The following is a 27,601-nucleotide window of genomic DNA, read 5'->3' on the forward strand; positions in this document are numbered from 1 at the left end:
AAATTCATACAGCTGTTAAGAAATGATGTTACAGGAGCCGGCCCCGTGGCTGAGTGTTTAAGTTCGCATGCTCTGGTTTGGCGGCCCAGCATTTTACCTGTTGAGATCCTGGGCACAAACATGGCACTGCTCATCAGGCCATGCTGAGGCCGTGTCCCACATGCCACAAATAGAAGGACCTACAGCTAGAATATACAACTATGTACTAAGAGCTTTGGGGAGAAGGAAAAATAAAATCTTAAAAAAAAAAAAAAAAAAAAGATGGGGCTGGCCCCGGGGCCGAGTGGTTAAGTTCACACGCTCCGCTGCAGGCGGCCCAGTGTTTCGTTGGTTCGAATCCTGGACGCGGACATGGCACTGCTCATCAAACCAGGCTGAGGCAGCGTCCCACATGCCACAACTAGAAGGACCCATAACGAAGAATATGCAACTATGTACTGGGGGGCTTTGGGGAGAAAAAGGAAAAAAAATAAAATCTTTAAAAAAAAAATGATGTTACAGACAAAGGCATAAAAAAATGCTCACAAAATAATAACAAGACAGAGAACTACATCACAATAATAAATATACAAAAACAACATTTTATATCTATGGACAGAAAAAGACTAAATGGGAATACAACAAAATATGAACACAGTAATCTATGGGTTGCAGGATTTTGGTTTTCTATGCTTTCTATAAGGATGAAATAGTACGTCTATTTAATGGCAGGAAAAAAATCTAAAGTTTTTTTCCTGGAGCTTTTTATTAGCCACATTAAAGAGAGGAAAAAAAGCACCGCCCCCCCCAAAAGGCCACACTCTGCGGGATACATGTCGGGATGTGGGGGCCTGTCCTGCTTGCCCAGATGTGGCTTCTAGGCTGGCTAATAAGTGGATGCCCAAAGCGAAGCTCTAAGATAATGAGAAAGGTGACTTGACAAACACATCAGAACTAAGACAACCAAAACTAAGTGTGCACTTTCTCGGTAGTCACCCATTCACTTATTCAACCATGTTGCCGCTGCCCACGACATACCTGGAACCCCTCATTTGGAACTGTCTACAGACTAGTAGTATGATCTTTCCAGTGTTTTCAAGAGCAGTACATTTTCATTGTTTAAGATTGGATTTAATGTTTCAAAACAGCCAAAGTCTTAGATAATATCATTTTCTGACCAAAAATTATGTGTGACTATAAAATGACTGTGGAGTTTCTTATAGGAGTCATAATCTGCCACTGAAGAGGAAAACCACAAAAAGGGTTTTATAAATGTATACAGCACAGGCGCTAATGTCAGAGTATTCTTTTTAATCTCCTATGGTGACTACTGAATGACATTTGTAAACATGAGTTTAGTTCAGTTCAATTCTCCAAATGTTTCTTTTATGCTTAATATGTGCCAGGCACTATGTTAGATGAGGAAGCTACAAGAAGAAATGACACAGTTCCCACCTTTAGCAAAAGTATAGCAAATATCTCCTGGGCTCTTACTCTGTGCCAGACGTTACATTTACTACTTCATTTAACCCTTACGACATCTTGTGAGGTAAATTCTATTATCATCCCCATTTTATACATGGGAAAACTGAGGCTTACAGAATTTATAGGAAACTTGCCCAAGAAGACTAGCAGGAAAATCAAATGTTTAACAAAATATAACACAAGGAGACATGCTCTAAAACATGTTTAAAGTGCTATGGCAACAGATGAGGAAAATAATTCTACCTGAGAATGCAAAAAAAAGAAAAAAAAAGAAAGAAAGAAAAGAGAAGAAAAAGAAACTATGGAGGAAAGTAAGATTGAGCTAGGCACTGAAGGATGAATAGAAATTTGGTACAAGGAGAAAAGGATAATGGTATTCTAAGCAGAGGGAACAGGACAGTATAGGAAGAGAAGGGTGAAAGTATATGGGTATCTTGGGGTGTACTGCTGCTCTCTCTCAGAGAAGGTGCCCACGTGTGTTTTACACATACACTTGGGCAGATGTGGGTATTCTCTCCTCCTTCACATGGTCCCCAGCATCAGGCAGCAGCACAATATAGCCATCTTGGATGCCATACTCCCTGGCACTATCATCTCCTTAACAGGACAGATGAATCCAGTTCTCAGGCCAGGCGAGAGCTTTGGGAATAACACCATAAACTACCTCTGTTATGGGAGTATAAGAGCTACATGGATTCATACATGTAAAGTGCTTATGACAGTGTCTAGTCCATAACTAACATTTGCTGAGCACTTACTGTTACTACTATTATCACTAGTGCTATTGTCTTCCAGTCTCAACCATCATAACTGTCCTACAGTGAAATCAAGTAAGACCGGGAGCCAAACGTGTGGATGGGTGACTAGGGCTGCAACTCCCCAACCAGAATGGGACCTGATCCAGCTCATCTTGGACAAGAACTCACCAGGATTCAAAGAAGCCTCTGTGAGGGACAGGAGAAAGAAGACGTAGAACTAACATGTGGTGAATTCTGACCACATACTAGACACTAAACTAAGTGTATATATCCTCTTGTTTAATGCCCACAGCAGTAAGTGTTTCTGAGTTCATCTTAGAGGTGTAGAACCAAAATAATCCCAGTGTCGGAGATGGGAAGAGTGGAGTGGGAGCTGCTACTGCTGTGGGCTTTTCTCTGATTTCAGCCCCTTATGAGACACTCCCCATGACAGGTACATCTAGTCTATTACTTATTCATTCCCAGCAATGTTACTTATTCGTTCCTAGTAAAGACAGGGCAAAGGAAGGAGGGAAAAAACAACTTTATAAGTGGGCTGAGAAAAATTTCCAAGCTGGTTTCAATATAACCAACTCCAAAAGTAGAAATAACCCTTCCTAGGGTGCAATTTCAAAACTCTACACCCCTGAGATCAAATCAAGAGCTACTTGTTCCCACTGAGAAAGTCAAGAGAGAGGAAACTAGGAACCAAAACAACTCTTATTTAGGGAATAAAAAAGGACTCCTTCCTCCTGCATGTTTTATGGGAGGAAAACGAGAAGAGCCTGCCCCCCAACACCACCACCTGTCATACCTGCACTTTGCTCCTGAAGCACACAGCAGAGGAGGACAGAGTTAGGAATGGTGCAGTCTCCTGAGAGCCTTAGGAATCTACTTGGGTCACTGTTAAACTTGATTCACAGAGACTGTGGCCATCCTAGTATGATTAATTGCTCCTCTAAACCCTTGACATAAAGGGGAACAAAAAGGAAAAGTTATATTCCCTAATTCTATGGATAAGCAAATCTCCTATAGTTTCCATCTACCACCTATGCATCTTCAGAAAGCTCTGGCCGCTTTTCGCAGAATGACACTAAGGATAATAGGGAATAAAACTACACTAAGGAGCTCCGCGTCCACGGAGAAGTCTGAGTCTCTCCAAAGTTCCTACTCTGAGCCTTTTGTTCTACTGAAGAAATATGTAGGTTAATTAAGTTTGATAATGCTTCCATGAGTTTTATAAACAGAGGAGGGAAAAGGGTCCTGCTGTTGAATGGGCATCATGCCCAGGAATATAGAAGGATCCCTCTAAGACAGGAAATAGAGCAAGAAAAGGGAGCTCTTGTGTGGGACTAGGGTACAATCCTGTACCCCCCTTCACCCAGTCCTCGACAAAGCCCAAGAACTGGAAGTGTCACTGAGAAGCACCACTGGTTTCTGTCCCTCATCTCCCATCTCCTCCCCATGAGCCTGGAGGAAGAAACCCAGACTCTTTCCACCCTCTCAAAACTTCCTTTGACAGGGAAGTCAGAGCAGCAGTTAACGCAGCTCATTCTTGCAAAGACCTGTGTGATGCATGATGAGAGCCCTGAACCTAAAAGGGATTGGCTCCAGCTGTCAGAAGTTCTGAAAAAAGTGTTTGGATGGCATGGGGGAGAGAAAAGGGAAGAGAAGACAGAGATCAATAGAACTTTATAGTTGTATATCCCTTTGTATGTATACAGCATACAAAGCTCTTCATATGTATGTCCTCTTAGAAACAGTTCTCCAACAGACAATGAAAGAAAGTAAAATACCTATAGACCCTGGCAGGATGGGAGTCCACATCTCCTGCCACTCCCCCATTCCTGAAGAAACCCACACTTCACCCTTCTCTGCCCTCTACCTCGCCCATCGCTCTCCAGACCCATGGGGGTCTGGGCCCAGAATCCTGACTGCTGATAAAAGAGGGATGGTTGAAGCACCTTGTTAAGCAGATGGAAATAAAACCACCTACTAAACAGAGAAGAAGAAGTAAAAAGATTTCATTCATCTTCCTCAACAGCCAGAGTCCTGGATCCTCAGATCTGAGAGCATTTTTCTCATCTACGGTCAGTGAAGAGTTTGCCGACCATGCAAAGCAAACACTATTCCCTTTAAACATTATTTTCATAAAAAGTTACCTCCTTTTAAGTCACTGAGTTATCCTTTTCATGCCATCTCTGGCCTATCAACCTGCATTCTTCCTCCTCCCACAATCACTCCTGACTCTCTGTTCTCTCCAGGTGGGACTCTGACTCACTGTAGACACAGACAACTGGAAAGCCTGGCCCCAGAAATCTAGCTACACCTAAGTGAGGCTGCAGGGCCCAGTGGCAAGAGCCCTCCACCCACACTGCCCAGGGAGTGCCCTGCCTGAGTTCTGCTGAGAGCAGGGGACATTTCGTCATTGCCCATTCAAGCAAGAGAACAGGCTGCTGCTGAAGTCGCTGAGAGGACTCCCTCCTACTCACCCACGATCACATTCACAAACTCTGTCCCTTCTATGTAACTGCCTAAACACACAGAATATGGCCAGCTCAGAGTAAGAGGGTTTTCTAAGCCCTTACGGGACTGATGGACAGCAAAGACCCCACACAACACACACCACAATAAGTATTCACACAATCAGCAAGGATAAAAAGGCAGGGAGCCGGAAGCCTTGTTATACCTCTAAGGTTGTTGAGTCCCTCCAGGAACTTCTGGTACTTGTAAGCGTTCATGCCCCAGCCCAGCTATGTTGGTTCAGTGGCTGGAAGTAGGCACCATAGTGCGTGACAGCTGAGAAGTGACAGCGTGCAAACTGCAAACCAACTGATCTCTACTACTGCGTCTCCTAGCCCCCAAGAACTGGACTTTGACCACACTTACAAGTGATGTCACCAGAGAAGCCTCATTACATTACAGCCCTTTGTGTGCCCTTATTTGTTGCAGTAAGCGGAAATACCTCCCCAGGAGAGGCCAGCCCCTCCTTCGTGCAAATGAGGCAGGCACATTTGCAGGCAGACTACAACAGCCCCTGTCAATCATCTGCCACCTTTCTTTAGACCCCAGCCCAGGCTCCACTGGGATTACTGCTCCTCTGGTTTAAAATCCAGGTAGAGAGGCTTTAATGTGTTTCAGCACACCAGTTAGGGGCTCATCCAACACTTGAGAACGAAACCTTTAAAGAGCCACACTCACCACAAGAATGTCACCAGAACAGGAGCTCTTGGGCAAATATCACATGGCAATGGGGCAGGTTTTACAAAATAAACAACCAACTCTGCACTCTCCTTACAGCAGTCATGTTTACAGACTACCACTCACAGAGGAGACACTCCATATTAACACAGTCCAAGGCAGGCAGAGGAGATAAGCAGAAACTTAAGCCCACTCCCTAAGTGCTAAAGGCACAATTCAGGGAGGCAGGACCTTCTCGATAGATAACCAGGGAGAAAAATCCAGCTCAGACATCCCCGGCATACTCCCTGCTCCAGGGCACTATTTCACTAAGCTGATTCATTTTTGGTTTGTTTCCATGATGTCAGAAGCTGCTGCAAATTTCCTTCTACTCCACTAGCCTCAAAAAGATGACCCCCCCCCCCACCACCAATAGGCACAGGTTCTTAGAATAAGTTACACGGATTACACTCAGAGGGAAAAGACCATGAAATTTCTGTGGCATCTTTGTTGTAAGGAACTCAAAGTAGTTCATCGGCATTATTATACTCATCTTTGAAAACATTTTTCTGAAAATAACTGTAAATTTTCATTTACAGATGAGAAAACAGAGGTTACACAATCTGTCCAAAAGTCACACATCAGGCCAATAAAATAGCTTGGAAAGAACCTATGTTTCCCAAACCTGAGCTTGGTTCTCTGGCTCACCTTACCAAGAAAGCCATGGCATCCTGGAAACCCATGAGCAACCAACTGAGACAGACTCCAGTGAACAACCCCTCATAAGAGAGACTTCCCTCTCCCAGGTCTGAAGTTTTTCTAAGCAACCTGCCATGCAGGCTGCTGTTCAGTGACTTGGGATAGAAGTCACAGTGTGCCAAATTTAATGTTCCACAAAACTCCTAATTATGCAGGTTGGATGCAGGGGGAGAAATTGTCTAAGTAGCATTGTGAAAACAAAGAGAAAAGGGCATATGCTCACTTGAAAAGATCAGGCTAAATAATATTAACAGCTGCTAAGATAATGGAAGGGGAAAAATAAAATAATAAAAATGACCAACCCAAGCTTTTGTGCCTTCTGATGCTACTAGTCAGTCAACAGTACCAACAAGGAAGACACTGCACACGGCCACTGTGTGCAGCTGTGAGTATTAGGAGTCACTGGGGATACAATACATGGTTCCTTTTCTCAAAGAACAATTTAATGGGCAAGATTAAAGGTTAAAAGGGAGTTTAACGTGGGGGCTGGCCCAGTGGCATAGCAGTTAAGTTTGCCCGCTCCGCTTTGGCAGCCCAGGGTTCGCTGGTTCAGATTCCAGGTGTGGACCTACACATCACTTATCAAGCCATGCTGTGGCAGGCGTCCCAGATATACAGGAAGATGGGTACAGATGTTAGCTCAGCACCAATCTTCCTCAGCAAAAAGAGGAGGATTGGCGGCGGATGTTAGCTCAGGGCTAACCTTCCTCAAAAAAAAAAAAGAGAGAAAGAGAGTTTAATGTTTACAGAGCATAAGTTAGTGGAATACAGTGTGTGTGTGTGTGTGTGTGTGTATACTGTATATATAGAGATTCTACGGTGTACGACTGTGAGAATCACAGAATCTTTGATGTCACCTAGTCCAACAGCCCAGGTGCCTTGGATTCCTCATCTCTGAAATCAGGATGTGGACTGAGAAAGGCAAACATTAAATGGCAGTTCAGATCATGAGTGTCTGTTTCCTGGCACAATCCCACTTATTTCTCCAGGAAGAGTACGGATAATAGAGTACGCTGGAAAGACCTTTGGTTCTAGAGTCAAGATACCTGGATTCCATAGTCTACCTCAAGATCCAACTTTGCCACTAACTAGCTATGTGAGCAGGAGCCCCAAATTTCTCTAAAATGCTAGTTCTTAACTTTTTTTAGCTTACAAACTCCAGTGAGAATCTGATGAAAATTAAAGATACTCTCCTCAGAGAAAGGCACATACTCACCTACATACAAACTTTGTTTACAAGTAGCGGGAGGTCAATGAACCACAGGTAAAGAACCTCTCAATTGATCTCTTAAGACCTCTTCTGTGTCACGATCTGAAAGCAATTAACATAGTGCCATCTGAACACAAGAACAAGCTGTAAAGGAATGACCAACCAGCCAGAGGAGAGCTGGGTCCTCTTGCTTAACAACCCACTGTAAAATCCTGTTCAGAGATTCCTCCCACCTAAAGGAGGAAATCAGCCCAGACAACAGGAATCTAACAGCAGGAACAACCGACTTTTAAAATAGCCACTTGAACTAAGTGCATTTAAAAGACAACATGTGCTAGTTTGTCATTTCCTCTGTGTGTTTCACCATTAAGTTGTTTAATAACATTTTATCAGATAAAAATTAAACAAAAACAAGGATGTTTGGAATTACGAAGTGAGTGACGGTTCCAATTTGAGGATCTTGGGAAAGGGAGGGAGTGCAGTGGCCTGGGCTCCAGTCGTATTCTTGCAAACCAGGGACCTTTCCCTGGAATCAGAGCATTCCAAAGCACTATAGTCCAATACTTCTATATGCTCTTCATGGCTGTTCATCTTTTATCCTCACAGGCTCCACAATGGTAAATAGTGAGATGTAACCTTGGGTAGTAAGAGAGATTCTGCCCTAAGTACCAGACAGAGATAGACAAACGTGAAAGACTTAGGATCTGGCAGTCTAATAGGCATTCTGGCCAGCTGCTGACAAAGGGGGAAAAAAAGCCCTGCTGTCTGCAACAGCCCTTACAAAGGCACAGACACCTAAGAGCTGAGTGGAACTTGATTGAATGCATGCAGATCAGGAAGTCCAGACTACAGTGCATGAGGTGCGGTCCTTAGGGCTTCTGACTCTATAGCGACAGGATGACAGTTAAAAAGAAATACCTGCCCTGCCCTCGAGTGGGCTCAGGGAAGCCAAGGCCCAAGTGAAGTGAAGGCCTGAGTCAGGTTCAGGATATTACTCCCAAGAGAGGACAGCAGGTCCTCCAGCAGAGAGTTACAACTGAGGAGAAACTTACAGGCCAATGAAGAGAGAACAAGTGCTATCTTGGAGTTCCCACAGTTCCCCAAAACTCCTCTAGAAATCAACACCTAACATAATTTTCCTTTGAAGCAATCCTTCTCCTAAAAACAAAGGTCCTCCTGCCACAAGGAACCCTCATACCAGGGTCAGTGAAACTAATCCTGGACAGCCAGTTTAAGGAATTGACCCAATCATTCATTCCACATACATGTACTGCATACTTACCATGCACCAGGCACTGACCCAGGTGCTGGGAACACAGAATTTGATATCTGAGAGAAAGTAAGAGGAAAAAGCAGGGAATCTGCTTCCTCAGATTCAGGGAAGATTCAAACTGAGGGTACAGCTGACTTCCAACTGCTCATTCTCTAGACCAGCCCTGAAGACAAGAGGTTTAGAGACATGAAAGGTAACTCTCCTCAGATTAATACATCCATTTTCTTTGAGGCAGAGCTGACACCCTGACAGCCAGTTGCCACTGTTACCCCAAAGCAGCTGCTGACCCAGGAAGACAACAAAAATGTCTCCAGTGACTTAAGAGGCCAGTAACAAAAGCAGGTGCCAGGTTCGTGGTCCTATTCAGGGAACAACAAAGATCACTTTCTTCACTGTCTCCCCCGGCAGCAGTGTCTGACGGAGAGAGGGGTTGAATTACACCTTGTCCCTCTGGTCTGCTAGAGAGAAAATGAGTTAGCCATCTGAAGAAAGGGTTGTCCCCAGAGCCAAAGCTGCCTCTGCAGGGCCGAGGAACAGAAGACAAAAGAAGTCAGACCTCATGCTTAGAAGGAAAGGAATGAAATGGCAAGACTAAGGGCAACTAAGTGTGGGTTTGGCAGCAAGCGTCCAAGGAGTTCTGCCCGCTCTATGCTCACCCCAGGCCTGGAGAGGTACTTTGTGTGGATCAGACCCATACTACAGGGCCCAACAATGAGCTTAAAAAGGGCTCATGCTTTAGGCCACAAATCCTCAAATCAGCTTTCTCTCCTTGATCCTTTTCTTTTTGGCTGCGTGGTCTATGGAGAAATGGGTGCATCTTATGAATCCCTACGGTGATTATGTAATACTACAAGACCAAACAAGGTAAAACAGGTTGACTAATTGGGAGGGAAGGCAAAAATATCTGCTCTTAGGGTAAATATGCACCTGCATGACCTCAGATTCTAGTCCTACCTGAAACTAAGGTTCCCCTCTAAGTTTATAAAATCATAAAATAATGTAAAAAGCCTCACTACTGGGTATTCTGAGGACCTAAGGAAAAAATCAGAGGCAAGGGTCACCTGCCACTGGAACAAGGTTATAGACTTCCAGCAAAGAGATGGAAGGGAAGAAAACTTATTTCGACAAAAGCATACTGAAACACGTACAGATACCCAGGTGTAACAGAGATCAACAGCTTCCCCCCTCCTCCAAGAACAGTTTCTCTCATCAACTCCATCAGGACCCAGACAAAGGACAAAGCTGCACCTCTAAGGCAGTATATGGTAGGCACTTGCTAAAGAGAACCACATTCAGTTATTCTAACAACCTGGGGGGAAGAAGTGCTTGCTGGTTTAAATCACCTGGATTCCTCCAACAGCAAATGAAACAAGACTCCAAAAAGACAGGCCACCAACTTCCGGTAGCATTCCTTTGTTGCTTTTGAGCAGAGGAAGGAGTCAAAATAAACATTTTTGAGAAGTCAGATTCCAGACCCTAAAAATAACACAATGGAATTTTCCTCTGAAGCTGTCTTTCGCTAACAATGAGGTTATATTTTTTAAAAAGTCCAAGATAGACTGTATAGTGGTGACTCCAGGATGGCAGACTATGAGATCTAAGAAACTTATTACTACTGCTGAGTCCCCATTCTATGGGAGGACATCACAATGTTAAGGGGGTGCTAAAAGTACCTACTAGGCAGAACCTCAGTGAGAATGTCAACATTTGCTTAATGAGTAGTGGGTACATATGTTTCCATCATAGTATTATCTATACCTGTCTATATGCTTGAAATATTCATAATAAAAAATTAAAGCAATGGATGATACTATCCATCAAATTTATAAATATGTATAACCTTTGACCCAGCAATTCCACACCTAAGAATTTCTCCTAAAGATACACATATGCAAAATAATAAGTATACAACTAAGCTTTGCATTATAGCATTTTGTAATAGCAAAAGATTGGCAACACCCTAACTGTCCATTAACGAGGAACTGGCTAAATAAATGAGAGTACATCCATATAATGGAATAATAAGCATGGAAGAAAAAAGGTCTTTACAATCTGACATGGATTAATCTTCAAAATATAATAAGTAAAACAAAAAGTCAGAACAGAGTGTATGTTACCCCTCATTTGTGTTTTAAAAAGAGAAAGGAAGAATATATAGAATTTAGGTCCTACACAGGCAGGGACTTTTTATCTGTTTTGTTTGCTGTTTATCCCCAGAGCCTAGCATAGTACCCGGCACATACTAGGTACTCAATAAATATTTGCTGGATTAATTTCTTTTTTTGGTGGGGCGGGGGGGGGGGGGGGGGCGGAGATTAGCCCTGAGGTAACATCCGCCTCCAATCCTCCTCCTTTCTGCTGAGGAAGATGGGTCCTGAGCCAACATCTGTGCCCATCTTCCTCCACCCTACATGTAGGGAGCCTGCCACAGCACAGCCAGACAGTGTGTAGGTCCACACCTGGGATCCGAACCAGCAAACCCTGAGCAACTGAAGAAGAACGTGTGAACCTAACCACTGTACCACGGGGCCAGCCCCTGGATTAATTTCTTAATTCACAAGATATGTAAATGAATAAATGCACATATCATCTCTGGAAGGAAGCACAATAAACTTGAAGACAAATATTGTTTGTTTTCAGGGAAGGGAAAAGGATGGCTGGGGTGAAAAAAAGATTTTTCACTGTATAATTTTCACTGTTTTTTTTATACCTTTTGAATATCCAATTATATGAACATGTTACCTAGTCAAAAAATAAACAAAGGTTTAAAAGTCAAGAATTTGAGGTTCTGAATCCTGATCCCAGCAATGCCACGGACTACATACTCTTCTCACTCAATCATTCACACGTTCAGCAAGCCTAGCCTGTGCCAAATTTGTAGAGCATTAAGGATGAAGATGAAGAGTTCAGAGTCTCTTCCCTCAAGCAGCTTACAATCTAGTGAGGGAGACAAGCAAGTGAACCAACACACAATATAGTGCAGCTGATGCTGATAAAGGTACACAGAAGCAAAGAGAAAAAGAAGCATAGAAGCCTAGGGAAGGCTTCCCGAAGGAGACAGCACTGGAACTGGGACTTCAGGGCCGGAGAGAATTAGATTGACAGGGACAGGAGTGTGTAGACAGAGGAAACAAAGGAGAAACATGAGAGAACATGATGCATTTAAGTAACCTAAAATAGTTTGCTATGGATAGAGTGCAGGGTACTCTCTACCCTGGAAGAATGATGGTACGACATGAAAGTTTTGCATGCCATGCTAAAGAAACCATATTTCACCCTAAAGAAAATGGGATGCCATTGAAAGGGTTTAAGCTTGGGCAGGGCTATTTTGTTTTGATCAGATTTTAATTTTAGAAAGAGCATTCTAGCAGTAGCGAAAAGGAGGGGAGTAAGCCAGAAGGGAGGAGAGCCAGTTAGGATACTATTATGATTGCTTATATGCTGAGAAATAGTAGCATCTGAAGTAAGAAATTAGTATCGGGGATGGGAAGGAAGGCAGGCATGTGAGATCTGAAGTAGAATTATACAGCATCTGGTCACTGTTTTTATTTGAGTTGGGGTGAATGGATGAATAGAGGGAAGATTCTCAAGTCACTTGTTTGATTGGGTAGAAGACAGTGCCTTAAAGAAAGCAAGGTAGGCAAGAGAAAAGCAGGTTTGCTGGGATCAAGACAAAGGGTTCATTTGGAACACAGTAAGTAAAAGATACCTACACACAATATGCAAAACAAGTCCTCTAGTACTCAGAGATAAGGGTCTGGAGCTCAGGAGAGAGATCTAGCCCAGCAGTTGAAGCCCTGAGTAAGAATAAAGTCATTCAAGAAAACTATGTAGAAGGCCAAAGACAAGATCCTAGAAAGTATCTTTATTTAAAGGAAGATAAACCTGTAAATGAAGGAAGAAATTCAGGGAAGGATGAGGTCACGGAAGAAGAAACTTTTCAGGGGGACGGAGTGGAGTGTTTCATGGTGTCAAGTACCACAGAAAGGTCACGTAAGATCAGGGCTGAAAAATTACCATTGGATTTGGCAATTAGGAGGTGATTAGTGACCTTGACAAGAGCAATTTCAGGAAAGCAGAGGGGGTTGGAAGCTAAAGGGCAGGTATATACCACTCTTAAGAATCTTGGGGGAAACAAAGAACATGGCTGTGAAAGGGGATTCTCACTTAATATCTCTTATTTCCCACTTCCACTCCCATAATACATCTGAGTATTATTTCAAGAAAACTAGGTAGGAAAATGCATATAAAATAGTGGTAGCACTCTATTAGATGTTAGGTGTAGAATAATCCAATGTATTACTACTACTACATACATTAAAGCTGGTTTCATTTACTCCATAAATCACCTAACATTTTTGGACACGTGCAAAATACAGAGCTGGCAATGTGGGAGATAAAATGGAGTTTATGATACAGTCCTCAATCTCTAGAGCTTCCAGTCTTGTGGAAGAAAATAATGCAAATGTACAAATACGACATTAAAGTACAATATAAATGATACAGAAAAAAAGAATGACTATTAGCATTTAGAAAACTAGAACTAACTTCCAGTGACGTGATCAGAGGTTTCCTAGAGGGCTTTGAGCTGGTTGTGAACAATGGGTATGATTCTATATGGCAGATCCAGTGAGTGATAGCACCCCAGGAAGACAGTCTTGTCTGACTTAGATGTGAGGAGGCAGTTGGAGAGGATGCTGGAAAAGTTATTATGAAGGGCTTTAAATCAAGCTGAGAAGATTAAGCCCTGCCTCTCTTCTGACTGCTGCTCTGCAGTGCCAACTGCCTGTGGGGCATTTCATTTCCACCTGAGCACACCACAACTTAAACTCAAGTTATCAAAAGCGAATCCAGGGGCTGGCTGGTGGTGTAGTGGTTAAGCTCGTATGCTCTGCTTAGGTAGCCCAGGGTTCGCCAGTTTAGATCCCAGGCGTGGACCTACACACCACTTATGGAGTCACGCTGTGGCAGGCATCCTACATATAAAATAAAGGAAGATGGGCACGGATGTTAGCTCAGGGCCAATCTTCCTTAGCAAAAAGAGAAGGACTGGCGGTGGATGCTAGCTCAAGGCTAATCTTCCTCAAAAAAAAAAAAAAAAAGTGAATCCACATCTTTCCTCCCCAAATCAATGCCTCCTTTTAATTTCCCACTTTGAGTAATGGCACCATCCTTCCCCAACCATCAATTCTTATCAGTTCTTCCAAATGCCTCCCACAGTCATCTTCTCCTTTCTAACAGTCAACCTCTCCTGTCTAATCCTCATTACCTCTCACCTGGATTGCTAAAATAGCCTCAAAAGAAAATGGATTTCCCTCCTCATGCAATCCATGCTGCACGTGCTGCCAGATCAATCTTCCTAAACCACAGCCTTAATGAAATCATTCCAATACATAAAACCTCGACAATAGCCTAAAACCTACCACAGGGGAAAAAAAAGTCTCAATGAAGTGTAAAAACTCAAACACAAGGTACAACTTTTGTGGAGAGTAGTTTAGCAAAACGTATCTCAAGTTTTTTTAAAGTGTCCAATGACTTTTTTCTTTTTCCCCCCCCTCCTCAAAGCCCCAGTACATGGTTGTATATCCTAGTTGTAGGTCGTTCTAGTTCTTCTATGTGAGCTGCCGCCACAACATGGCAACTGACAGACAGGTGGTGTGGTTCTGTGACTGGAAAGTGAACCCCGGCCACCAAAGCAGTGAGAGCACTGAAGTTTAACCACTAGGCCTTCAGGGCTGGCTCGTCCAATGACTTTCGACACAGCAATTTCACTTTTAGGAATTTATATAAAAGAAATGTTATTAAATGTGCAACATCTGTGTGTGTGTATATATATATATATATATATATATACAAACACACACACAAGTACATTCATGTCATTGTTTATAACATCAAACAATGCAAACTTACCTAAAAGTCCAACAATAGGGGACTGTCTCAAGTGCACTGCACCCATACACAGGAATACTGACAGCAATATAAATTATGATATGGATACATATCATATGGATACATATTTTTTGACACTGAAAGATTTTCACCATACAGTAACTGAAGAAAACAAGTTACAAACAGTATGAATTTGCAAAATAGGTATCTACATGTATATATTTGCAGAAGAAAATGTCCAAAATACAGCAAAATGTTTACGGTGGTCATCCAAAAATGGCAGGATTTTAGGTGACTTTAATTTTATAGTTTTGTTTATTATTTTATAATTTTCATACAATAAACATGGATATTTTGTGAAATAAAAAGAAGGGGAGATTCTACCACAACTAATACCCAACAGTATCACAACTCTTTTAGATTTTCTAAACATGCTTTTTCTAGAGATAGCAGGAACTTTATATACAACCCAACAATAGAACCCACTGTTACAGCACCAAAGAAATAAGGATGAAGAAGGGACAGTCTGCCCTCATTGAACTCACAGTCAAGAGGAGCAATTAAGCAGATAACTGTAAAATACGATGATAAGTTCAATTACAAAGGGATGCATAAAGTAACACGAGAGCTCAGACGAAAAGGTAAGTTAAATGTTTCCTATTGGGGTGGGAGGAAAGATGCTATAACACCATAAAAAGCTAGTTTTGAGCTGGGACAAAAGAGTACAGTATGAACAGGAGTTTGTGAAGCCAATAAAACAGAAAGAACATCCGAGGCATAGGAAACAGCAAAACAAGGGATGAAACTAAGAATCATCCCCATGCTCAGAAGTCTGAACTTTACCCTGTAAAGAAACAGAAAGCAATGAGCACTGGAGTTTTTAAGAAGAGATATGGTATTATCATTGAGAGTAAGCCAAAAATGATGAGGATCTAAAATGGGGCAGTGGGTCTAGCCAGGATGGATGGATGGGAAAGGATGGATGTTGAGATGTTTCTGAGCTAGAACAAACAGAACTTAGTCTCCAATCAGAGGTGGAGAACGAAGGAGACAAAAAGCAAACCTGAATTTCCTAGCTTGGGCAAACAGGCAGAGTGATATTGGTACCTGAGACAGGGTGTACAGGAAGAGAAGCAGGTTTGGGCAGGGGAAAGAGAGGGATGATGATAAGTTTGGTTTTGGATATGTTACATTAGAATTTCCATAGACTGCGAAGTGGAAAAGGACAGTAGTCATTTGGAAATAAAAGTTTGGACCTTGGGGAAAAGTTCATATTTCGAGATGTTGATTTGAGACTCATCACTGTACACACAAAGTTGATCAACGAAATCACCAGAGTAGGTAAACTCGTCCAGGGACAGCACACAGAGTGAAGGGAAAAAAGAGGTCCAAACAGTATCAAATGTGACAAGGTCAAACAGCATGAGAACTGAAAAGAGACTACTGAATGCTGCAAGTAGGTCATCACAGGTGGGAGCAACTTCATTTGGGATGGTGGGCACGAAAGTCAGGCTACAGTGGGTCAAGATGACTAAAGCAATATAACAGAGGTTACTAAAGAGGTCTAGTGGTAAAAAACAAAACAAAAAACAGAGAGTTAGTCTGAAGAGACAGGCTGACAAGAATTTTTTTCTTAAAATGGAGAAAACCTGAACATATTTACAAAGAGTCACTAGGTGGGAAGAGACTAAGAATACAAACTATGTACATGCCCAGAGGCCTGCCTCTGAAGCAGGAGGGAATGAGGTGAGGACTGGAGATCACAGATGAATTGAGAGGGAGAGCTGAGAAAGTAAAAGGCTAAGTGACTTGTTGAGAGTTTACAAGTGGGGTGGAGTAGCAAGGTTGAGGAGAGTCAAAAGTTTGGAATTGCTGCTCTAGGGAAAAGGAATGGGAGTCAACCAGAACAGAACAGAAAGATTTCAGGGCAAGGTTGACAGTCAAGCTGTGGCTGGAGCTCATAAATCTGTAAAGGAGTCAGTCAGCACAATGTTATGCAGCAGAACTCAGTAGCTCGACGGGGGAAAAAGAACATGGATCCAGCTTTGGAAAAGGGAACGGAAGGTGTGGCAGAAAGAAAGAGACTTGAGAATGCCAGTACAAGTGTTGTCATATAAGATAGGTAGGGAAGGCAAGGACACTATAAATGGGCTGATAGACTGGGAAACAAGCACAGACCAGGTTTCCTGGGCATAAAGGAATAGGAGAGGCAGAAGAAAGGAGGTTGTGACCAGACTCTGAGATTTCTGATTTCAGGTCACTTCAAATACTCTTACCCAAGAAACTTAGTCATCTACAAGACCAAAATTGACACCATGCTGACTTCTAAGCCGTGTTCTGATACATAAACTAGTTCTTCAAATGGGGCTGACACCCTAAAGGTTGTTAGAAGGAATTCCAACCCGAGAGCGGCAGGATTGAGTTCTCTACTCCCAAACTTCTTCCTTCCTGAACTTTAGGATTTGATCTGGATCTCTAGGTGCACTATCAGTAACTTTTCATTTCCTGGGAGATTATGGAAGTTGTCATGTATGTGGAGTTGCTGAAAACAAAAGTTTAAGAAACTGCCTACTTGCTAGTTGAGCAATTCCCTCAGGGTCCAGCTGATGTAGGACAAAAGTTACTGTCCTCCTCAGAGCTTTGGATTCTTCCCCCAGGGCTACAGGACAACAACTAGAGCATAATAATCATATTAACCAGTGAAGAAGAAGTTGGGATCTGCTAATAAGGTAAGTGACGTCTAGGATAGAAGTAGGAAAGTGAGTTCACTTCCTTTTACTGCAAAAACCGAATCTACACCCTGTCTCACAAGCTACTCACTCATTCCCTAAAGATCTGGGCTCCCATCCAGCCTATTATCTCAACCTGTACAAAAACAAAAAGAGATTCAAATCCTCTCAGAGGGGCTACAAAGGAACCAGAACATTGCCACCAAAAGGGAATGCTTGCTAGTGCTGATTCACTCTGAGAGCCCAACTTCCTTTTAAACCTCTCCTATCACCAAAAGACAAAGCGTATAATGACTATAAAAGGCAATTTCTTATATTAAAGTACACGGATGGAAGGAATGAGAATTCAAGAGTTGGTTGGCTGTCTGGATAAGCATGTATGTGGAATTTGGCTGCCATATCAGCCTGGTCAGCCATTCCATTTGGACTGAGATGGGCCCTGCTGTGTGAGACAAAAAAGTAACTCCAAACGTTTGTTCAGTGCAGCCTTGGTTCACCTTCACTCGGGTCACAGCCTTCTTTTGCTCACAAACACTTAATTGTCTCTGAAAAGTAGGTCAACGCCTTTTGGAACAAGCTGGAGGGGGAGCTAAGACCCAGCCTATCACTCCAACAGGCCTGGAGAGGCCCAAGCTGTGTCTAGGAGACCAAGACCAGTCAACAGTGCATCATGCCAAGAGTGCTCCAGGTGCTCCAGGCGGCAACCTGGCTACTGCCATTCCTAGGTGATGATTCAGAGGGCTGGGAGAGCAGAAGACGCCCAGGATGTGGAGCTGAGACTCATGTGAGAATACCAAGAAATACTTCTCCCATTCTGATGGCTAATGAGGTGTCCCTAATCGTCCCTGAATGGAAAGAGCAAGAGGTGAACAATGAGAATGCAAAACTCTTCCCCTCTGTCCATATGGTCCCTTCTGCAGAATACCAAGCATTGCTCAACCATAAATGGAGCTGCCTGAACTTCTCCCCACTCCTTCGCCCAAATATTTTCTTCAGGACACCCAAAAATAAACACTGCTCATTACCCATGAGCTAGAGGTACGTTCTTAGCACTGTAAGCTGTCATTTGAACATGCCCAATGAAGAGGGGGTTAAAGTTTTTGAACAGGATACATCTTGTTCCTGGGCCCCCATACTCCATCCATCCGGAATTCTAAGGTGGGAGAGACTCCCCCCAAACCTCCTCCAACCTGTAACTGGCTAGTTCATTATATATAGAATATTGCTTCAAAGTCAAAAAGAAGGGGCCCAGGGAGATGAGGCGACAGAGCGCTGGCAGTTTGGGAAATAGCTACCAGAGGGTCAGCTGTCCAGCTGGCTCTGGAATCTGAAAACTTCCAAACCTAACAACTGCCTTTCTCAGCAAGAATCAAAAGTATGTGAATCAGCTGTGGAGGATAAGGGCCATAGAGTCCAGCTTCAGAAGCCAGAAGCAAACCACTTCCTTGGCCATTGTTCCCCACAAAGAGCAAAGTGCCGGGAACTTCACCTTGAGACCAGCTACCAACTCTAAGAGGAATGGGAAAAGAAGTTAGTTATCTCTTTGTCAAACAGAGTGTAGGCATCTCTCTCTCCTCCTCTCTCTCTCCTTCCCTCTCTCCCTCTCTCCTTCCCTCCAATACTCTGGTTGTAAAACCAAAACCACTGACAACCCCAATCTTTCCAAATTCTGACTATATAACTTTCCATTATGTTCTAGTCCCCTGTACCTGTCCTCCTCCTGATCCCCCACCTGCTTCTCCTGCCCCACTACTTACACACCCTTCACCTCTAAGGTATGTTAGAGTCAGAACCACATGAACTAACACCTGATTTCACACCATTTTTTCTTATTTATTAGATTTAAGTATGATCTTTATAACTAGACTGTAAAATCTACAAAGAAAGGAACCACATCTTATGACCATTATTGTAGCTAACACTGCATGTTACTACGAGCCAAGCACCATTCTAAGCACTTTACATGTATTATTTTATTAATCTCCCCAAGAATCCTATGATGTAGTGCTATCAGTATAGCCACTTTACAGATAAGGACTGAAGCAGAGAAAGGTTTAAGAACTTGCCAGAGTTCATGGTAAATGGCAGAGCTGAGACTGAAACCCTGGTAGCTTAACTCCAGGGTCCGTGCTCTTAAGCCCTGTACTCTACACAAGTGGTCCCAGGCCAGCAGCAGCATCTCCTGGGAACTTGTTAGAAATACAAAATTTCAGACCCCACCCCAGACCTACTGAATTAGAAACTGAGGGTGGGGCCTAGCCATCTGTCATTTAACAAGCTCTCCAGGTGATTCTAATGCAGCTAAAGTTTGAGAACCACTACTCCACAGTACATTCACAAGCTATGCTGCTTCTGCTTTTCTTTATTTGAACCACATCCAAGAGAGAAAGAAGTCCAGGAGGAACTTAAAATATAAAAATACAGGGCCAGCACCATGGCTTTATGGTTAAGTTGAGCATGCTGCCCTTTGGCGGCCCAGGTTCAGTTCCTGCGCACAGACCTATACCACTCGCAGATGGCCATGCTGTGGCAGTGGCCCACATACAAAACAGAAGATTGGCACAGATGTTAGCTCAGGGTGAATTTTCCCCAGCAAAAAAAATAGTGTAAAAATACCCCAAACAACTGATTATGGCTTAATGGGCAAGAGCACATGCAGATGCTAGGCCTGACTGCCTGCCAATGAGAAATCCAGCTCTGTTGCTTACCACCTGTGTGGCCTTGGGCAAATCACTTAGCTTTCCCGTTCCCCAGTTTCATCAAGTATAAAATGGAGATAAAAATAGTACCTACCTCATTTAGTTGTTGTGAGGATTAAATGAGTTAACATCATGCAAAGCATTTATAAAAGTACCTGGCACTTAGTGCCATACACGTGCTTATTAACTATGGTCTTTGATCCATTTTACAATTAAATTCAACAAATATTTATTAGGCATCTATGTGCCAGGCACTGTGCTAGGTACATGCATTCATCAACATCTCCCCGACTCATCATTAGCTTTTCAAATGTTTATTGATACCATACTATATGTATTACTCCATGCTATGGGATATGAAGGTCACAAAGAATAAGGCATTAACCTTTCCTTTAAGGACAGCACAAAGCAGTGGACCAGATAGGACACTTACCCAAGTAACTGTAACACATAGTAGCAAGTGATAAGAATCACAAGATAGCATTGTTTAGTGGAAAGAACGTGGGATTTGAGGTCATAAGATTTAGATTCAGTTCCAGCTGTATGTTACCATAGGCAAGTCACTTACCCTCCGTGAGCCTCAGTTTCCTTAGCTGTTAAACAGGAGTGATAAACTATCTGTGAGGCTCAAAAGAGCTAATAAAAGTGAAAGAGTTTTGCAAAAGGCTGTGTGAATGTTAGTTGTCAGTGCTATTACTTTTAAGTGAATTTCTTTCAATAATATTTTGTAAGTTCAGAAAGATGATAGGACTTATACCTGAAGGGATCAGGAAAGGCTCCACACACATACAAAAAAGTGACATTTGAGATGGATGTGGAAGGACAATTAAGATGTAGAAATGAAAGGAAAATCCAGGTAAAGGAAATAGCATGAGCAAAGGCATGGAAAACACAGCACATGAATGGGAAGGGCACTAGTTCATTTCAGCTGGAATGTAAAGAATGATGGGAAATAAGATTAAAAAGGTAGGTAAAGGGCAAACAAGGGGGCGCGGGGGGAATCTGTTCATTTTTCCCCCATAAGCATCTCTGGTAATTCAAGTACAAGTAAATGATGAAATGGTTAAAATTAATTTTCAGATTTACCTGTGGGTCTAAGGATTCAACATGCCCTCTGTTCCATTTTCATGAGTTAAGAGCTCTATCATATGTATGGAACATAGAATATCTATAATTATATAGTTTGTGCAGGAGCCAATTTGAAAATGATACTGTTATTCCTCATCAAAGCTTCTCATTGGGAATTCAGGAGAGGGACAGCTCACAAAGATTGTTTTGGCCTTTAGGACCTTTCAACATCATTATTCAAATAAGAGAAAGTTGTGTTGATCTAACACCAGCTACAAAGTGAAGTGAAAGTGTTCAATCCTCTTGGCTGTTTTTCAAGTGTTTGTTGGTACCTCTATTAAAATACAATATGAAGTACATTCATTTTGTTTTGGTTTTTGTTTGTTTTGTTTTCACTCATTATTTTTGTAGAAGAAAGTATTTCAACAAGATCCTTGAGTGACAGGTAGGACAAAATCCAGAGCAGTATGAATTAGTTGATACAGAAACTGAGGCTTCCAATAGATTGTTTCAGACAAAATTTAAAGTTTTATATGTTGAATGAAATAATGTACTTTTTTTTTTAATATTTTATTTTTTCCTTTTTCTCCCCAAAGCCCCCCGGTACATAGTTGTATATTCTTCGTTGTGGGTCCTTCTAGTTGTGGCATGTGGGACGCTGCCTCAGCGTGGTTTGATGAGCAGTGCCATGTCCGCGCCCAGGATTCGAACCAGCCAAACACTGGGCCGCCTGCAGCGGAGCGCACGAACTTAACCACTCAGCCACGGGGCCAGCCCCTGAAATAATGTACTTTTAATCTAGTAATTCTTCCTTGCCAAAAAGTATCTGAAAGCAAGAAAATAAATTTAACAAACTTTGAAGAAAGTCCATTTTTAGTCAATACAGTAAATATAACGTTGATCATGCCACATATTTTTATATTTAAAATCCAACTGTCAGCTTTGCTAAAGAAAAAAAATCCATAAGGAAAAAAATATTAACTTTCCAAGGAACAAGTTAAAGTTTGAAAATCAAACTGAACACTCCTGTGCTTGTCTTTACTCCACTGTCGTACAAGTGCCCCCTACTGTCGTTCACATTTAATCTGTTTCTCAAAAATAGTTTTTATTTTTTTAGATTTATTTTTAGATCCTCTCCTGTAGTGGCCTTCACAAAGGACAAACATAATTCTTTAGTCATATGTACTTATGCAAACATGATGTAATAATACTGTAATCTCTATTAATGTAATATAGAATTAATTCACTCATATTATGTTGACAACATAAAATCATCCTGAATAGCTTTTGACAGATAACTAGCATCTAGGCATTGGAGCTATGAAGCAGGAAATATGAAGGTGGGCCAATTTGGGTGGGGGAGTGCACTAAGGGGATGTATCCCTGTATCCAGGACTCAATGGAGCAAAAAATCTCAATGACACTGCAGTCCCCTTAAGCACAGATTGGGGACCGGGGACAAATCAGTATAAACCACCTTTTACCCCCTATAAACAAACAGGAGAGTCTGCATATAGGGGACTCAACCTCCATGCCCTATGCCCAGCATAAGCCCAGGATGCAGAAACCTGGGCTCTTGGATTTTTCCAGCTCTAACTCAGGCCTGATGATGGGCAGAGAAGTCAGAGTTGGAGAGTATTCTCTCCAGAATTTTGGTAGAAACTGCAAGAGCCTGTCTAAGCTGTCAAGACCCTCCTGCTAAGGTTCTTTATGTTTCAATGCCCTTGGAGACCTCTCTCACCATCCTGGAACCCTCTGTTACCAATGTATACATTCTGGTGGTGGGCTGAGTTGAGGGGAAGCCAGAGGAGAACATGTAGCTTCTATATTGTGTCAATTGTCAATGACAGTATATGTATGTGTATCTATATATGCATATATATGTGTGTACACATACACACACACAATTCCCCATCAGCCCCTGCATGAAACAAACTAAGAGTCTAGATATGCCATGATAGCAAGAGTCCCATTCATAGTAAAAGCAGAGGAGAGAGGGAGGGAAGTAAGGCTGGTCAGCTACAGGCACTGCAAAGCAGTCTATCTTTGGGAAAAATTAAGCTAGAAAGCAATATTATTTTCCCCTGGAGTTCTGCCAGGCCTGAACCCTCTGTATGGGCTCCAGTGGGTCCATCATATGCCAGGCTCCTATCAAAATGGGCTCCATCATTCATCAGACTCCTATCAAAATAGGTTCTGCAACCAAAACCCAGAGAGATGAAGTCAACACACAAACAACGGTATCTTCCTTCACTTTATCCTCTTCCCCCCAGCTTTGGGAGCTCTAACCATAGAGATCAATGTAACAATATTACTACTAAAAATAATCATATTGTTAGCAACCCAAGTGTCTATCAGTGGATGGATGAATAAACAAAATGTAGTATACACATACAAAGGAACATTATTCAGCCTTAAAAAGGAATAAAATTCTGACACATACTACAATATGGATGAACCTTGAAGATACAATGCTAAGTAAAATAAGCCAGTCACAAAAGGATAAATATTGTATGATTCCACTTATACGAAGTATGTAGAGGAGTCAAATTCACAGAGACAGAAAATAAAACTGTGGTTGCCAGGGGCTGGGGGAGGGGAAATGGGGAGTTATTGTTTAATAGGTATGGAATTTAAGTTTGGGAAGATAAAGTTCTGGAAATGGACAGTGATAATGGTTGCACAATGTACTTAATGCCACTGAACTGTATACTTAAAAATGGTTAAAAGCGGTAAATTTTATATTATATATCTATTTTACCATAATAAAAAATCATAGTTATTATGACTCTTACCAATAAAAAGACGCTATAATTACATAACAAGCGATGTGTTTTACATATATTAATTCATTTAAGCTTTACAAAAACCCTGCAAGGTAGTTATTATCACCAACATTTTGTTAATGAGGAATTTAAAAAACGCACACACAGCTCAGAGAGGTTAACTGACTGTCCACAGTCACAGAGCTAGTAAGTACCAGAGCCAGGATTCCAACATCTATACCCTTTTCCTCTGCAGTATGCTGCTTTCCACTCTGGAGGGGAAATTTGTCTCATACTATAAAACAGCCACAAACCAGAAAACCCCTGGAGCAAGGAAAAAGGGCACATGGTCAGCAACAGAGGTAGAAGAAAGAATTTACTACTAAAAGTTAGGTGCATGCTCACTAATTCCACTTAAAAGGCTGTTCTTCTGATGATGATCCGTTTAAACACACCAATTACCTAAACATCTAAAAACCTGGTAAACTAGGAAAAGCTGTTTATGTTACCTACAAAACCTAAAAATGACATTTCTCATAACCAACCAAGCAATGCCCTATTTTATAAGAATTTTTAAGGACTTCACTAAGTTCAAGAAAAAAAACCTATGAGTTAGTGTGTTGCAAAATTAAACCTCAGTCCCCAAACACTAAGCAGACTCCGCTAGAAGCAAAGGGGATCACCCTGACTTCATCCCTACTCCTCTCTTTTCTAGTCCTCTGCTCCCACTCCAGATGAACCAGAAACAGGCCAGACTGAATGGGCAGGCAGCTCTTGGTTAGGAAAACAGAAGCTGCTGTGTGGGTCCACAGGTGGCGCTGCCTGTTAACGACCAGCTCTCACCACCCCCCAGAGAGGAAGCTGCAGGGTCTGCTCAGAAGAACAGAGGTCAGGAAATCTGGACAGCCAGATTCTAGCCCCAGCCTGTGTCACTCAGTCAGGGCTTAGGGTGGCATCCTGCCAGGTTCCATTCCAAGGGTGGCGTTACTTCCACCATGGACTAACAGTTGATCCCCAGTAGATTTAGGCATCAAAAAGGCTAACCAGCTGATGTGGAGAGAGTGGAATCCACAGCGTGTAGGTCGCCAGGAGGAACTAAGCTTTTTTCGCTTTGTTTTTTGTTTTTTTTTGATGAGGAAGCTTGGCCCCGAGCTAACATTTGTTGCCAATCTTCCTCTCTTTGCTTGAGGAAGATTATCCCTGAGGTAACATCTGTGCCAATCTTCCTCTATTTTGTATGTGGGATGCTGCCACAGCATGGCTTGATGAGCAGTGTATAGGTCTGAGCCCAGGATCTGAACCCACGAACCCCAAGCCACGGAAGCGGAGCATGAACTGAACCACTACAGGGCCGACCCGGGACCAAGGTTTTTTGACCTAAGTGGGAGAAGGGTTTCTACCACCACAGGTCAAGTATGCACAGCCCAGGAAAGGGATTCAAAGCACATCCCTTTGGGTCCTGTGTCTCTCCCAGGGGGGACAAGGAAGCTTGGGTTCCTGTATATGCTTTGAATTCTTCAAATGAAAGCCATTCTGCTGAAAACAAAAGCAGCCTCCTTCCCACCCTCACAACCCAAGTGATTTATAGTCAGTCAGTGTCTCCTGGTGCTCAGAAAACATGCTATCAAACAGGAAATGAAAAAATATCCATTTCTTCCAGAAGGAAGGGGGAGGAATCACATCCCCATAGAGACAGGAAACCAGCTGATCAGGATCGGAGCCATGCTCAGGGAAATGACTGTTCCCTTCTCAAGGCAGGAGGCTGTGCAAAGTCTAGCTCTTCTCAGGCGTCAGTCACTCCTGGGATAAGAACTTCCAAGCCTGGGCCATCTTGTTATGGATGTTGACTAATTTAGATATTTACTAGATAAAAGGGGGAAATGAAGACACCTCATGCCCTAATGCCAACCAAAAGCACATCTTCACAAACTCCTACTTTTTGTTGATGGACAGCAGGAAAAGAGCCAAAAAGTAATTATCTGCACAATACTCAGAGAAACCACAAGGGACATTTGCCAACAGCTACAGGTGACCCCAATATTTAAAGTCTGCATCCACCCAATCTGACATTGTGACTGGGTGTGGGATACAAACCAGAGAAAAGGCTGAGACTGCCTTGTCTGCCAACAGCAATCCTCATAATAACAGCTTTATATTTCTACAGTGCCTGGCTAGCAGGGGCTCAAAGCTTTCCTTCCCCACCCCCAACCTAATCCTGAGCCCCTCCTTTTGCTGAATCCCTCCATTTGAGGGATAGGCAGTTATCTTTAGTCCCTACTACAGAAAAGGTCACAGTGACTAGAAGCCTTGTTCAAGGTCACTAGCTAGTCAGATGGAACTAACACTCACAACATCTAACTGCTTTCCCATGCAAAGGAAGACTGTAAAACAACTGTCTGTTAAGAAATTCTTAGGCAACAAAAAATTCTCTGCGTCCTATCTACAAAATTCCTTTCTTTATCCATCTCTCCTATCCATCTCCACTTTCTACTAATGTCTCCCAACTCAATATGCTAGGCATGCATCTGTCTGCAGTCAATGCATTTAAAGCTTCCCGCCACCATTCAACTCAACATACATTTATAAACACTTAACTTCGAGTAGGGCACTGTGCTAAACATTGGGGACACAAAATGAATGTGACGCTATCCAAGCTTTCAAGATGCTCAGTCTCATGGTGGACAGAAAGACAAATAACTTATTCAGAAGGATCAGTGACATCAAAAACAAAGAGTATATGCTTAGAATTCTTTAGTTCTCAAGCCATAGCATCCAGGGAGACTTGGTTTGCCCAGTGAAAGGAACTTTTCTCTCAAGGAACCTCTGAAGATATTTTACTTCCCTCATTCCCAACTTAACACCTCCAAACGATGATGCCCAAAATGCCAAGGCTGTAAATTAGTATGACATGTAGTAACGTGAACACCGTCACAATGGAAGAGAACTCTTGAGTCAGCTCTTGGAGGAAGCTCTGCAGAACCACACCCAGGAAATGACCTGAACAATGAGATGAGTGTACTAACTTTTCCCCACTGTCCATCCCTCCCAAAGCCAGAGAATGGGACATGTAGGAGGATTTATCTGAAGGGAGAGAAAGAGGTAGACACCAAAACCCACATTATTCCCATGGACCAAAACTCTCCCCACCAAGACAGTCTCAGTAACATCACAATGTTTAATCATCTACAAAAAGTCATTTAGTATTGTTATTCCCTCCAGATTTAGTCTGCAGCTAAGTCATCCCACAAGAAAGTAGGGAGGCATCTAGCCTAAAACAACGTACTTTAAAAAGAGTGTTTTTAAAACTAAAGCCTGATCACTGCAAACGTATTAGGGTCTTGGCTATATTTACATTCTGTTCAAAGCACCACTAATTCTCATCTTCTGATAACAAGATATCTACTAATGGAAAAAACATCAAATCCAAGAGTGATCTTTTCCCCTTCAGGGGCAAGTACCAACCTCCAAACTCAAGACTGTTTCTGGGTCCACATTACTCAGAGCAAAAGAATAAAGAATGGAGTGAGGGCTTTCTATCAACAAAAGCATAGGTCCTCATATCAGGAGATCCCAAGACCCCTAAATCAAGCTATCAAAACATTCTGCCCTCTAAGCCACAGAAGACTTAAAACTATCACACTCCATTTCCTTTTCCCCACCTTCCTATCATTTAGGAAGGGCAGAAGAGTGGAGGATAGAAAGAATAAGATTACATTCAAGGTCTGGACAGCTAACAGCAGGGTAGTCCACCACACACCTGGGCCTCAGAGATGGGAACGATGACCAACCTAGTGTGTGTGGTAAGAGGGCATCAGTGAAGGAGGA

At 42.4% G+C, this 27,601-nt stretch overlaps 1 protein-coding gene across 13 annotated transcripts in view; it reads right to left on the bottom strand.

The window, feature by feature from the left end:
• Positions 1 to 27,601, bottom strand: part of MACF1 (microtubule actin crosslinking factor 1) — a 321,924-nt gene that overhangs the window by 254,390 nt on the left and 39,933 nt on the right. Inside the window, exon 1 of one of the 13 annotated variants that reach the window (XM_070510285.1) lies at positions 4,891 to 5,114. The exons of the other annotated variants lie outside the window; for them this stretch is intronic. Coding sequence (XP_070366386.1) covers positions 4,891 to 4,942 — 52 coding nt within the window. The 5' untranslated portion in view covers positions 4,943 to 5,114. Of the gene's footprint in view, positions 1 to 4,890; positions 5,115 to 27,601 lie in introns of those variants that run through there. 13 annotated transcript variants of the gene reach the window in all.

Source organism: Equus asinus, chromosome 5, assembly GCF_041296235.1.
Source record: "Equus asinus isolate D_3611 breed Donkey chromosome 5, EquAss-T2T_v2, whole genome shotgun sequence".
In the NCBI taxonomy this organism is placed as follows: domain Eukaryota; kingdom Metazoa; phylum Chordata; class Mammalia; order Perissodactyla; family Equidae; genus Equus; species Equus asinus.